The sequence below is a fragment of the Nomascus leucogenys genome, chromosome 8 (genome assembly GCF_006542625.1).
Source record: "Nomascus leucogenys isolate Asia chromosome 8, Asia_NLE_v1, whole genome shotgun sequence".
NCBI classification, from domain to species: domain Eukaryota; kingdom Metazoa; phylum Chordata; class Mammalia; order Primates; family Hylobatidae; genus Nomascus; species Nomascus leucogenys.
In genome coordinates, this window is record NC_044388.1 from 59,287,869 (window position 1) to 59,301,959 (window position 14,091).

Consider the following 14,091-nt stretch of genomic DNA (forward strand, 5'->3'; position numbering starts at 1 on the left):
GGGAACGAAGAGATGTGTCTACTTTTCACCCACGAGTCTCATTCACAGATTTTCATCTTATTAACTGACTGCCAAAGGTCCCCGCAACTCCTGTTGATTCAGTTGCTTTTCGTGTTGTTTTGTTTTCCGAAATCGAATGAAAATTTATTGATCATCCATTTTATTGAATATATTATTTCATTAAATGTTGTAGTTTAAGATAACTTATCCTTTCAAATGTTCTAAAAATAACTTTAAAATGGTGATTTAAAGTTACCTCTGAAAATGCATAGAAATTAATTTTTGGTCTTATTGCAGTGCTAGAATAGTTCTTGTCTCTGTGCTTTTGGAATGTTCCTAGAGAGACCTGACCCGTCAAAAACATAAATAAATAAAACTTTTTATGTTAAAGGCAAATCAATTAATTTCTAAAGGGATTCTGGTATCCAAAGAAATGTCATAGAGCGTCTACTATATTTAGTTTGAGAAGAATTAGAATATGCATTTCAAGTTGCCATAAATTATATTCGGACAAAACATGTGAGTAAAAAAAGCTAATCAAAGTAAAAAAATAAATAAACAGATAAAAGGTATTTTGCCTATTGTGTTATTTTTAATTTCTCTTAAAGATTTGAATGCATTGCACCATAGACTTTGGAAGGATATGTTTTTCCCCAAAATCCTGAAAATAATAGATGATGAAGTTTTCTATCTAATATTATGAAAACTCTATTTTTAAAATATTCTCTTAAAATTCATTTAAACTGTAGTATTTTGTTTATTGCTTCTTATTGTTCTTTATTTCTTTCTTGCCCTGGTATTATATTTGTATTGACTCACAATAGCTTATACTCACAGCTGTTCCTGTCTTGATTACTAGTTTAATATTTAAAAAGTCCATTCATTGAAAAGGAAAAAAACATGCGTTTGAATTTCCTTGGTTTAGATTAAAATAGGTAAATTAATGTAAGAATGTTTACATTATACTTGCCAGAAAATGGATATGACAGGCTTTGACATAAACATTGTTTTGAACGGACTAGAAGTGTGTGCAAGTCCTGGGCTAACAGGGGTTCTGGTTATGTTATGTTTTGCTTTGGTGTAGACAAATATCTTCTGTACATATTATGACATGAAATACTCACAGGTCTAGTTATAATACAAGTTGATTTTTACACAAAGAATGTTTGGATTGGAGGGGTCTTTTTTTTGTTTTTGTGGAAAACTCCAGTCCAATTTAATTTTGCCACCGTGTTCACACAACTGGCCACCTACCCGAATCAGCCTAGCCATTGGTACGCATACTTGTCAGGTTAAAGGAAATAGGCAAACAAACAAACAAAAACAAAAAACTATTTGCTTTGATTAAAAAAAAAAAAATTCCCCTTGCTCCCCACCACGGTACTTAAAAAACAACAACCAAACACACTTTTTGTGTGTGTGAAATCGGGAATGTATTAATAGTATCGGTACAAGTCTGGTTACCGTAGGAAAGGGTTCGGCTTCTGTCTACACACATCAATGGACCAAAAACTGCTCCTCTGGCTTTTTTTTTTTTTTTTTTTTTTTTGAGACGGAGTCTCACTCTGTCCCCCAGGCTGGACTGCAGTGGTGCGATCTTGGCTCACTGCAACCTCCGCCTCCCGGGTTCAAGTGATTTCTCCTGCCTCAGCCTCCCCAGCAGCTAGGATTACAGGCACATGCCACCGCGCCCGGCTAATTTTTTGTATTTTTAGTAGAGACAAGGTTTCACCATGTTGACCAGACTGGTCTTTAACTCCCGACCTCAAGTGATCCACCCGCCTCGGCCACCCAAAGTGCTGGGATTACAGGCGCGAGCCACCGCGCCCGGCCGCTCCTCTGGCTTTTTAAGGCGGGGCGAAAAGCTGGAACAGCTACCACAAAGCGAACGCCTGTCTGTTTGGAATTTTGCAAATAAGGAACGTTTAAACGACATAGTTCACAACCTTTGAGTGCTGGCTTTCTCTTAACAGGTGTGTGCGTGCGCCCAGGTGGTTTGGCCTGTGTGCGCTAGTTACTTGGCACGCGCTTCTTCAGTCTCAACACACAGAGCTCTAGTAAACTTCAGGGGGCGGATTCGTCAATTACAGTTGCGGAAGAAGACTCGACTCGAAGAGCGGTCCGCCACCAGGGGTCTTGCCGCAGCGCCCCCAGCGGGCGGGGGTCTTTGTTGGGGAAGCCGCAGAGGGCACACTGAGCGCAGCAAAGCTGAGCAGCGGGCTGCTTCAGGACCGAAGCCTCGTTATGCAAGCGGTGAGTGACCCCCGGAGGGCCCGGACCTTCTGTCCACAGTCCGAGGGCGCACGGTCCCTGGGGCTCAGGCTCTGCCGCCCTGAGGTGTTCGCTCAGAGACCGGGCGCTGGGCACAGTTCCCCGCCACCTTCTTGGGTTTGCTCGGAGTGTATTGGCAGCTTGCAGGGAGATGAGGCAGAATAGAAACCTCGGATTTCTAGCTAAATAGCGCTCAGGGAAAGGGGAACCGGAGAATTCGTGTTCGGAAAGCAATGAGACAGTTCTTTTCTAGTTGCTTTGCGTATTTTCCTAGCCTGTTTTTCAGCCCTCGTTCCACCTTGCTGCGTAGAAAGTGCAGTAGCGTTAAGCAGCCCCAAGTGCTGGGACTTCATTTAACCGAACGACAAAGGACAGCCCCTAAGATAAAGCTACAATTATTACTTATCAATAAATAATAAAAACACATGGAGTTTGAGCCCACCCAGGGACTCCAAAAACAACAAACAAAAACCACTTGGGGCGTGTTTCTAACCTTATTCTGCCTGGGTTCCTGGTGGTAGAAATTCTGATTTAATTGGTCTACGGTGGGCCGGTAGTTTGTTAGTGAGGAACCCAGGTGATTCTGATAGCCAGGGGTAACTGCTTGCCTAGATCCAGGAACTCACTCTTGTTCTCCGTAAAATCCATCTGTCATCTGGCGCCATCTTCCCAGCCATGGGAAACAGATTTGGGACACAAACCTTTCTAACATCAAACTACGCTTAAATTCAGAGCACTTAAGCATAACCTCCTCACCCTCCCCATCCCTCTTACATTGAAAGCTGCCGTTCACTGAGCCATTTTTATGTGCCAGGAACTATGCTAAGAACATTACAAACATTCTCTCAGTCAGTCCTCACTCCAATCCTTCCATGTAAGTGTTACCATCTTGGGTGTTTTTTTTCTTTTTTCTTTTCTTTTTTTTTTTTTTTTTTTTTTGAGACGGAGTCTCATTCTGTCGCCCAGGCTGGAGTGCAGTGGCGTGATCTTGGCTCACTGAAACCTCCGCCTCCCGGGTTCAAGCGATTCTCCTACCTCAGCCTCCCGAGTAGCTGAGACTACAGGCACGCACCACCACGCTGGGGTAATTTTTGTATTTTTAGTAGAGACGGGGTTTCACCATGTTGGCCAGGATGGTCTCTATCTCTTGACCTCATGATCTGCCCGCTTCGGCCTCCCAAAGTGCTGGGATTACAGGTGTGAGCCACAGCGCCCGGCTATCATCATGTTTTTTAAATGAGGAGACTGAAGCTCAGAGAATCTAACGATCTTTTCTGCCTAAACCATCCCACTTTCTGATTTTCCTGTCAAGTTCCTACCCACAAAAGCTGCCACATGACCTTCACAGAAGGGGGATACCTTTCTGTGCACTAGAGTGGCTCCAGAAATTCCAGAAACAGGAAGCATTTCTTTGGAATTTGCAGAGTACTGACCACCAAGGCCAGAGAAGGTTGAAAGGAGGTAGAAATAAAAATACGCAGAGCATCTCTGCATACGAATTGAACTGAAAGAGAGATAGGGCCGTGTCTATGGAGAAAAGAGGTAAGCTTAACATAAAGGCTCCTGGGAATATTTTCTTTGGGATGGGAAGTATTTCCCACTAATTCAGAATTTGTTGACAAAACTTAGAAATTATAGATACGTAGCATAGTGTTTATTTGATGTCAGTTTGTGCTATGAATTAACACCCTTTTTTTTTTTTTTTTTTTGATATGGAGTCTCTCTGTCCCCCAGGCTGGAGCATGGTGGCTCGATCTCAGCTCACTGCAACCTCCACCTCCCAGGTTCAAGTGGTTCTCCTTCCTCAGCCTTACGAGTAGCTGGGACTACAGGCACGCACCACCGCGCCCAGCTAATTTTTGTATTTTTTAGTAGAGACAGGTTTCACCATATTGGACAGGCTGGTCTCAAACTCCTGACCTCATGGTACGCCCACCTCGGCCTCCCAAAGTGCTGGGATTACAGGCGTGAGCCACTGCGCCTCGCCTAACATCCAATTTTAATCGTAGCTTTAGCTGTTCCTCCTATCTCACTTTTGCCTCTACTCAATTATCTACTAACACAGTGGTTCTTTTTCTTTGCCTTTATCATTTATTTTTAATTGACACATATGTTGACACATAAGAATTTCACATGTTAATTGGGCGTAGTGTGATATTTCCATATGTGTATACAATGTGTAATGATCAAATCAGGGTAATTATGCATATCCATCACCTCAAATATTTATTTCTTTGTGTTGGGAATGTTCAAAATCTACTCGTTTAGCTATTTGAAAATATACAAGAAGTTGTTCATTATAGTCACCCTGCAGTACTATCTTACTCTAGAACTCACTCCTTCCAGCTAGCTGTAATTTTGTGTCCATTAACTAATCTCTGCCTATCTCACTCCCCCTTTTCTAGTGACCACTATTCTCCCTACTGCTATGAGATCAGCCTTTTTTTGTTTTGTTTTTTGAGGTGGAGTTTCACTCCTGCTTCCTCAGCTGGAGTGCAATGGTGCAACCTTAGCTCATTGCAACCTCTACCTCCCGGGTTCAAGCGATTCTCTTGCCTCAGCCTCCCCAGTAGCTGGGATTACAGGCATGCGCCACCATGCCCGGATAATTTTGTATTTTTAGTAGAGACAGGGTTTTGTCATGTTGGCCAGGCTGGTCTCCAACTCCTGACCTCAGGTGATCCACCCACCTCGGCCACCCAAAGTGCTGAGATTACAGGCATGAGCCACCGCACCCGGCTGAGATCAGCTTTTTTAGCCTCTACATGTGATCAAGAACATGCAGTGTGTCTGTCTGTGCCCCACTTATTTCACTTAGCATAATGTCCTCCAGGCTTATGCATGTTACCATGAATGACAGGATTTTGTTCTTTTTTCTGGCTGAAAAGTATTCCGCTGGGTGAATATACCACATTTTCTTTATCCATTCATCCTCTGATGGACACTTAAGTTGATTCCTTATCTTGGCTATTATGAATAGCGCTGCAGTAAACATGGGAGTGCAGATATGCCTTTGACATACTGATTTCTTTTCTTTTGGATGTATCTCCAGGAGTGGGATTGCTGGATTTATGATAGTTTTTTGAGGAACCTCCATACTGTTTTCCATATTGTCTATACTAATTTACATTCCTACCAACAGTGTACAAGAGTTCCTCTTTTTCCATATCCTTGCCAGCATTTGTTGTTTTTTGTCTTGATAATGGCCATTCTAATTGGGGTAAGATAATATCTCATTTTGGTTTTGATTTGCATTTTCCAATGATTAGTGATGTTGAGTATTTTTTCATATACCTGTTGGTCATTCATATACCTGTATGTCATTTCATATACCTGTATGTCTTCTTTGGAGAGATGTCTATTTAGCTTATTTACCCATTTTTAATTGGATTGGTTATTTTGCTGTTGAGGTGTTTTGAGTTCCCTGTATATTCTGGATATTAATGGCTTGTTGGATGCATAGTTTGCAAATATATTCTCCCATTCTGCTGGTTGTCTCTTCACTCTATTATTTCCCTTTCTGTAAGAAGCTTTTTGGTCTGTATAATTTCATTTGTCTATTTTTGCTTTCATTGCCTGTGATTTTGAGGTCTTCTCCATAAAATCTTTGCCCAGACCAATGTCCTAAAGTGTTTCCCCTATATTTTCTTCTAGTAGTTTGGGATCTTAAGTGTAGGTTTTTAGTTGATTTTGAGTTGATTTTTGTATATGGTGAGACATGGGATCTGGTTTCATTCTTTCACATATAAATATCCAGTTTTCCCAGCACCAGTTATTAAAGAGATTGTCTTTTCCCCATGAATGTTCTTGACACCTTTGTCAAAAATCAGTTGGCTGTAAAGAAGTAGATTTATTTTGGGTTTATCTATTCTGTTCCATTAGTCTATGTATGTGTCTGTTTTTATGCCAGTACCATGCTGTTTTGTTCTTATAACTTTGTAGTATATTTTGAAGTCAGGTACTATGATGCCTTCAAGACACTTTTATTTAACTTTATTTTACAAGCTCTCATTCTGAAAATTGTTTATTAGTTCAAAGCCTTTTACTTCTACTTTATAATTATCATTATAGAGTTTGTTTATTTTGTATGATTATTTATTCAAATGATGTTTGCTTTGCTGCTTCTGATAGTTTGTATTGTATTTGTCTTAGACCATGCTAAAGAAGGTTGGATAAAGTTTTTTTTTTCTAAGTACAATTTTACTTAGACCTATAATATGAGCAAACAAAAATTTCTGTTCAGGAAAACAATACAAACCTTTAATTTTTTTTTTTTTGCTTTATGTTTAAAACTTGAAATGCATTTCTTTGAAATAAAAATTGTTTTAAAAACATATTTTTATTCCACACAGAAAAACAAAGATCCTTCGCAGCCTATTAAGGAAGATAGGACTGGGAAGGCCCAGGATGATGCTTTCTGGGTAAAGATCAAGTTTCTTTTATAATCTCTGTGTGTGTGTGTGTGTGTGTGTGTGTGTGTGCGCGTGTGTGTGTATGAGTGTATGTATTCTTTCTAGTTCTGTGTTCCCTGGGTCATTAGCAAACTTGTTCCTCCAGTTGCTCAAATCAGAAGCAGAGAAATCTTTATTTCTTCTCCTTCCCTAATCTCTCACGTCCAATTTATTACTGTATCTAGTCAATTAACCGTTAGCTATCTTACCAATATCCTAAACTATCTTGTGCCCTGTGCTATTCTAAATGTAGATAGATAATACTGAACAAACTAGAAACAACTTCTACCTTTATGGAGCTTATGGACTGGCAGACAGCCAAAGAAAGCAGGAAGAAAAAGAACAGGGTAATGAGACGGGGAATAATTGGGAGTGTTGAGGAGGCACCTGTTCTACTTAAGATAAGGTGGTCCTGGAAGATCTACCTGAAAAAGTGATGCTTAAGCTGTGATCTGAGTGGAGCCAGCCATGTGGAAAGTGGTGGGGTGAAGTTGCCCAGGCCTAGAACAGCCAGTTCAAAGGCCCTGAGGCAAGGAAGAGCTTGACTTATCCTAGAATTCATTAGCAGGGAAGTCAGACTGTCAGAGATCAGATCATGCCACGTTCTGCAGACTAAAGCAAAGGACTTGGATTTATTTTGAATGCAGAGGAAGCCATGGCAAAGTTTTGTTTTGTTTTAACGGGATCTCACTCTGTCACCCCAGCTGGAGTGCAGTAGTACAATCATGGCTCACTGCAGCCTTGACCTCCTGGGCTCACGTGATCCTCCTGCCTCAGCCTTCTGAGTAGCTGTGACTACAGGCATGAACCACCACACCTGGCTAGTTTTTCATTTTTTGTAGAGACTGGGTCTCAATATATTGCCCAGGCTGATGTCAAACTTCTGGGCTTAAGCGATCCTCTTGCCTTGGCCTCCTAAAGTGCTGGGATTACAGGCGTGAGCCCTGCACCTGGCAACGGCAGAGTTTTAAGCAGGTAAAAGGGAGTGAATTTCAGCTGAGCGATCTCACATAAGTTTGTAACCTTTCCTATCCTTGCTACTTCTATCCTGAGATAAAGAACTCAACCTCTCAGGACCGTGGTGAGGATTAAATAATAACATCTGCAGAACACTTAACACACTTGGCACAAAAAAGTTAACTTAAAAAAGAAAACATTCTGTTTAAATGGAATAATTTTAAATGCTGTTTTCCCTTTTAATTCAGTACTAAGAATAAGTGGAATTTTGGGCTGTATCTAGTCAATTGCTTCCTTATTAAAATAGTATTGTATATTATAATTTAACCTGTAGGATTTTTTTAAAGATAAAAAAATCTTATCTTTTATAGTTTAAATGTTTAAGGAAATGTCTGTTATTCAAGTATATATATATATATATATTTTTTTTTTTTTTTTTTTTGAGGCAGAGTTTTGCTCTTGTTGCACAGGCTGGAGTGCAATGGCATGATCTCGACTCACTGCAACCTCTGTCCCAGGTTCAAGCGATTCTCCTGCCTCAGCCTCCCAAGTAGCTGGGATTACAGGCATACGCCACCACATCTGGCTAATTTTGTATTTTTAGTAGAGATGGGGTTGCTCCATGTTGGTCAGGCTGGTCTCGAACTCCTGACCTCAGGTGATTTGCCTGCCTTGGCCTCCCAAAGTGCTGAGATTACAGGCGTGCGCCACTGTGCCTGGCCCTTCAAGTATATGTATGTAGAAGCATGTCTTAGCTAATGTGCTGGCAGAAAAGATGAATTTCATTCATTATGGTCAATTTGCATACTTATCTATAATTATTAGTATTATTTTTCTTCCTTCTATTATGATCATTTATGTCACTTAGTGAGTGATCATAGGCTTGAAATTTTTAGTGTTTTAGAATTCCCAACATTGCTGAGGCTCTTCACCTAATGATATCTGAAACTCAAGTATTGTTTTCGTCGGGTCAGTGGTTCCCAGACTTTCGCATGCATGAGAATCACGTGAAAGGCTCTGCCCTGAGTCTGAGTGCTAAGAAGTCCCCAGGTGATGCCAACGCTGCTGGTGGTCTCGGAACAGCATTTTGGGAACTCTTGTCTTAAGCCAACAGAAACATTAATCTTTTGTGAAATGATTGTTTACTATTCAAGATAGAGATCTCCATTCTATATTTACCCTATATTATTTCACACTGAATTCTTATTGATAATGGTATCAGTTAGAAATATTACTATAAAATAAATGTTCTTGGGGAAAAAGTAATTTGCAAACTATCATCTTTCCAGCTTCAATCACTTATTACGGATGCATTCCATGATAAAGGATTTCAGAAAATAAAAGAATACTTTGAACAGAAAGGGAGCCACTTTCCTCAAAAATATAATCGTCTTCTATTATACCGTCTTGACAGATCAATAAATAAGGCAAGTTGGTTTGCTTTGTGACCAAAATATGAATGTATAATTATTTAAAAGTGTTTTAACTTAGTGTGGTTTATACCTAGGAACTAGATAAAAATGAATTTCAGTCTGTGTCACTGTTGCTGAAATGTATTCAGCGATTCTTCATAGATGGGCTGAAAGAAGATGAACCTTTGCTAATTCGGCAGGGACTGATCCCAAAGATAAGTGTCCTATTTTAATTTTATATGGCTTTGGGTAACTTAGAGAACTTAGGTAGATTTAGTTGTCTAGTTAATTTTGGTGTTTTCTGTTCCTTTGAAATCCAGTTTGAAAAGAAATTGATATCCATTCTTATTGCTTATATCTAACCAAAAATTAAATTCGACATACATTTCCTGATGTACCTGCTATGCAAGGCACTTTGGGAGTGCACAGGATCGAGTCAGACACAACCACTCCCCTTGATGAGCCTATGCAGTAATTATTATTTTAAATTATTATAGTGAATTTGGGGGGGGAATGAGTAGGAGTAGGCTCTAGAACTATTTTAATAGACTTTATTAACAAGATTAGACCTAGAAAAATGATCATCAAAAACTTTGCCCTTGTAACACCTCACTTTTCCCATTTTCTAAACCTTGGATGAATCTGAAAAAACAAATAGCAAAAACATTTTTGCTTATTCAAAGTTACCCAAATTATCAACTTTTATTCTTCTAAAAATAATAACCAAGAGATAACACAGTGAGTGCCTTTATAACGGCATCAGGAAATAAAGCAGAATCTGCAGCATCTCTTGCTGCAGTTCCCCTCTTTTAATGGTGAGGTTTTTGCAGCCCAGAGACAAATTTGTTTATTTGTGAGGAGATGTGGGGAAGAAGTAGGGTGGAAGGATCATCTGGCTACTAATAATGTCTTTGATTTACCCCTTGAGCTCTAGTACCAGAAGTTTATTAAGGCCAGATTGGGCCAAGATCTGTCTTTGCCCTTTGTTACTCTAAAATGCGTCTAATTATGAAGCTACCCCCTCAGGAGAGAAAGCAAACTCCAGGCTTTCCCAGACTCCTCTCAGGGACTTTAAAAGTGTTTGCAGGGGGAATTAAAGACTGTGCTTATGCAAACCATATACATTTCATTTTGCATGTAACCCCACTTGACCTGCTGATACACTAACTTATGCAGATAACAGGAAGCAGAGGAAAGGAGGTAAAAATCTCAAAGGAAATGAAGCAGAGATGTCCTAAGTGTACCTTGGAACCCTAAGCTGACCTTTTGGGGTATGAATAGGAATTCTTCTGCGCAGAGGGGTGCCTCCTTGGCCAGTTGCCATGAGAGCACACCTGAACAAAGGGGCACGAGAGCCTTTATTTCTGACGCAAGTCCTGCCCCTGTACCCTTTCCCCATTGGCCGGGGTCGGGTCGTACAATCTAAACTAATTCCGGTTGGCTAAACATTTGCTTTTTTTTTTTTTTTTTTTTTTAGATAGGGTGGGCACGTAAAAGAAAGTGGAGAGGAAGGGGAAGGAGTGTCTGTAATGAGCTAGAAAGTTAGTCCTCTTTTCAAATAAGGAAAGGAATGTGAGCTGATACTGATAACGCTTGGTATTGTGGCGTGCCTGGGCATCTAACAAAGGCAAAAAGAAAGAAGGAGAAAAAAAGGGGGGGGTTTACTATGAATTAGAGAATAAAAGATTGATCAGATTATTTGAAGAGAAACCTCATCATATTCCACATCTCAAACTCCCAACGTCAGATGATTCACCTGCCTCAGCCTCCCAAAGTGCTGGGATTACAGGCCTGAGCTACCACGCCTGGCCAACTCTATACTTCTAAAGACAATTGTGTTTGCAGACTGAACACAAAGTGTGCTTGGAAGTTCTTCTACTCCGTAGAATAAGAATTCCTGGCACAGTGGCTCATGCCTGTAGTCCCAGCACTTTGGGAGGTTGAGGTGGGCAGATCACCTGAGGTCAGGGGTTCAAGACCAGCCTTGCCAACATGGTGAAACCCTGTCTCTATTAAAAATACAAAAATTAGCTGGGCAGTGGTGGCGCATGCCTGTAATCCCAGCTACTTGGGAAGCTGAGGCAGGAGAATTGCTTAAGCTGGAGGTTGTGGTGAGCCAAGACGATGTCACTGCACTCCAGTCTGGGTGACAGAGTGAGACCCTGTCTCAAAAACAAAAGAAAACAAGCCCTACAGAAAGGAACATCTTTAGTCCTGTACCGTAAAATCCAGGAGGATTAAGCAACTTGTCTGATACCATATTCCTAGTAAGTCATGGCTGTTGTGTCTGGCTTCTGGTAGTGATACAACTGTGGGGAGAGCTGGGATGTCTGTTAGACAGTGTGTGAGCAGGGCACATAAATGGGTTCAGTGAGAACTTCCTGTTCCCAAGTATTGATCAGATAGTGCAGCCTTTCTGCCACTTCTGTATCTCCTCAACCAGCGTATTTGGGAGGGTGCTGGGAGTGTGATAGGCTTTGGAGGGATAGATGAAGTGGTGACAAAAATGTATTTAAAAAGCATAGAATTTTGAGTATGAACATAGGGAGGGAGAAAATATAGCCTTAGCAGTGAGTTCTGCTGTGTAGAGGGACATTTCTTCTCTTGTGCTATTGGAGCAAAGCTTTCTTCAGCAGGTGGATGATTCAATCTAGTATAAGTATTTGTCTGATTTACAGAGACAAAAGAAACCTTACTTGGAAGATAGTAATGGCTTCCAAACCTTGCTGTACATTACAGTCACCTGGAGAGCTCTCACAAACATTCTTAAACCTAAAATAGAAAACTCAGGTGGGGGTGTATCCCCAGTGATTCTGATTACTGGTTCTGGGATAGGTCCCAGGCTTCGGCAGTGGGGGATGTTTCCTAACTCCCCAGGTTTTCCTAATGTACAGCCAAGGTTGAAAACTGGTTTATTTATCCTCAGCTGGGGTGTCTCAGGTTCTTGGCCCAAAGTGTACAGAGTTTTGAAGGCCTGACTCCTGCAAGAGTTGTTCGTCAGAAACTCATGTGACTGATGTCATGTTCAGCTGATAATTTCTAACTATGCATGTGGGGTTTTTCTTATTTTTTTTTTTTCTAAGAGTGACCAGTCTCAGTTAAAATCATGGGAAAAATAAGATGGCTTTTGCTTTATTGAGGAAATACTATATATTCTGGGGTGGGGGAGGAAAGGTTGCAGAAGTTTATTTTAAATCATTCCAATCCCAGCAGTTTAATATGAAATTGGGTATGTATTCCTATAGGGAAAAATTCTCATTAGCTGGAAGCTTTTTAACAAAAGAAAGATACCTAGGCCTGAGGCATATTTACTACAACCAAGAATACTTCTGAGAACTTTCCAAATTCTATATCTTCTTTGATAGTTTGTTTTCAGCAGATTCTCAGGTGGCAAGATTTTTTTTCCCCCTGTGCTGGGGAGGTTCACTTATCTCTCTCTCTCTTTTTTTTTTTTGGAGGTGAGGTCTCGCTCTGTCGCCCAGGCTAGAGTGTAGTGGTGTGATCACAGCACTTGCTAAAGTGTTGACCTTCTGGGGTCAAGTGATCCTCATACCTCAGCTTCCCAAGTAGCTGGGACTAGACGTGTGCACCACCACACCCAGCTAATTTTTATATTTTGTGTAGAGACAAAGTTTAACCATCTTTCCCAGGCTGGTCTTGAACTCCTGGCCTCAAGTGATCCACCGGTCTCGGCCTCCCAAAGTGCTGGGATTACAGGCATGAGCCACTGCACCTGGCCTCATTTATCTCTTAAATGTTCCTCACTAGTCCCTTTATATGAATTTCTGACACGGATCCTGGCTGGGACTCTATTTTGTGCTGATATCTGAGAGCTTACTTATGACAGCTTTGTAGTAGTATGGCACCATCCTGAAGTGTTCTGGTGGGAGGCCTCAGAGCCAGGCCTCATTGAAATGGAATGGCATGGGAAAAGATCTTTAAGATTATTTTGTTGTAATGAGAAAATTGTCTTGTGAAATTTTATTGAATAGGCAGCATTTAGTCTTATGTAGTTACATTAGTGTTCTCCTGTGTACCTAGTTTCCTGGTTTGAAAGAACAACAGGAATTCTGACCTCGGAAGGCCTAGCCTCAGACACATCGCTGATTTGTGTTATAGAAGATTTCTTTGACACTGCGTTGGTAAGGATGGGATGGATGCTTCACTGAGCAGATGCCATTGGTAATTGGCAGGAATCTTCAAGTTGTTTATAAAACATGGTTTTCTATAATATGTAAGTTTAGTTAAAAGACTCACATGGCTGGGCGTGATGGCTCACGCCTGTAATCCCAGCACTTTGGGAGGCTGAGGTGAGTGGATCACCTGAGGTCAGGAGTTCGAGACCAGCCTGGCCAACATGGTGAAACCCATCTCTACTAAAATACAGAAATTTGCCGGGTGTGGTGGTGGGCGCCTGTAATTTCAGCTATTTGGGAGGCTGAGGCAGGAGAATTGCTTGAAGCTGGGAGGCGGAGGTTATAGTGAGCTGAGACCGCATGATTGTACTTCAGCCTGGGAAACAAGAGTGAAACTGTCTCAAAACAAAAGACTCTCATGTTTTATTATTAGAATATTATTAATATGTGACATAGTAAGAAACAATATATATAACCAATGTTAAAAATGAGAGGTGATTTATTATCATTCAAATATATTAGTCACCCGATTGAGAGTGATATGCACATTTTAACGAAGTGATTAAGGCCCAAATAGGCTTTCTCTAAAATACTTTTCTTCTGTAAAGTCAATGCCTGCCTGTTAGAGAAAGTTAACACTAATACATTCATGTTATAGTTTATCATGCTGTTTTAAAATAATACGAGCTTTACTTTTTCTTTCTTTTTGTTAGATTATTTCCAGGAGTAGTAGTGAAGGTGAGTATATTATTGGCTACTAATTGGCTATTAATTTTCCATTAATAGAATATTCTGGCACAAAGAAAAGTGATATGTAAAAGTAAAGTGAGTTTAAACTTTTTATTTGGATTTATTGACCACCTT

General features: G+C 40.6%; 1 protein-coding gene across 2 annotated transcripts in view; it reads left to right on the plus strand.

Annotated features, from left to right (window-relative positions):
* Nucleotides 1-1,777: 1,777 nt before the first annotated feature.
* SYCP2L (synaptonemal complex protein 2 like) overlaps nt 1,778-14,091 on the plus strand; it is a 106,446-nt gene continuing 94,132 nt past the window's right edge. The window contains exons 1-6 of one of the 2 annotated variants that reach the window (XM_030817288.1): nt 1,778-2,253; nt 6,624-6,692; nt 8,969-9,106; nt 9,187-9,310; nt 13,133-13,233; nt 13,941-13,965. In XM_030817288.1, coding sequence (XP_030673148.1) covers nt 2,245-2,253; nt 6,624-6,692; nt 8,969-9,106; nt 9,187-9,310; nt 13,133-13,233; nt 13,941-13,965 — 466 coding nt within the window. In that variant the 5' untranslated portion in view covers nt 1,778-2,244. Of the gene's footprint in view, nt 2,254-6,623; nt 6,693-8,968; nt 9,107-9,186; nt 9,311-12,778; nt 13,274-13,940; nt 13,966-14,091 lie in introns of those variants that run through there. The other variant, XM_030817287.1, reaches the window with a different exon arrangement.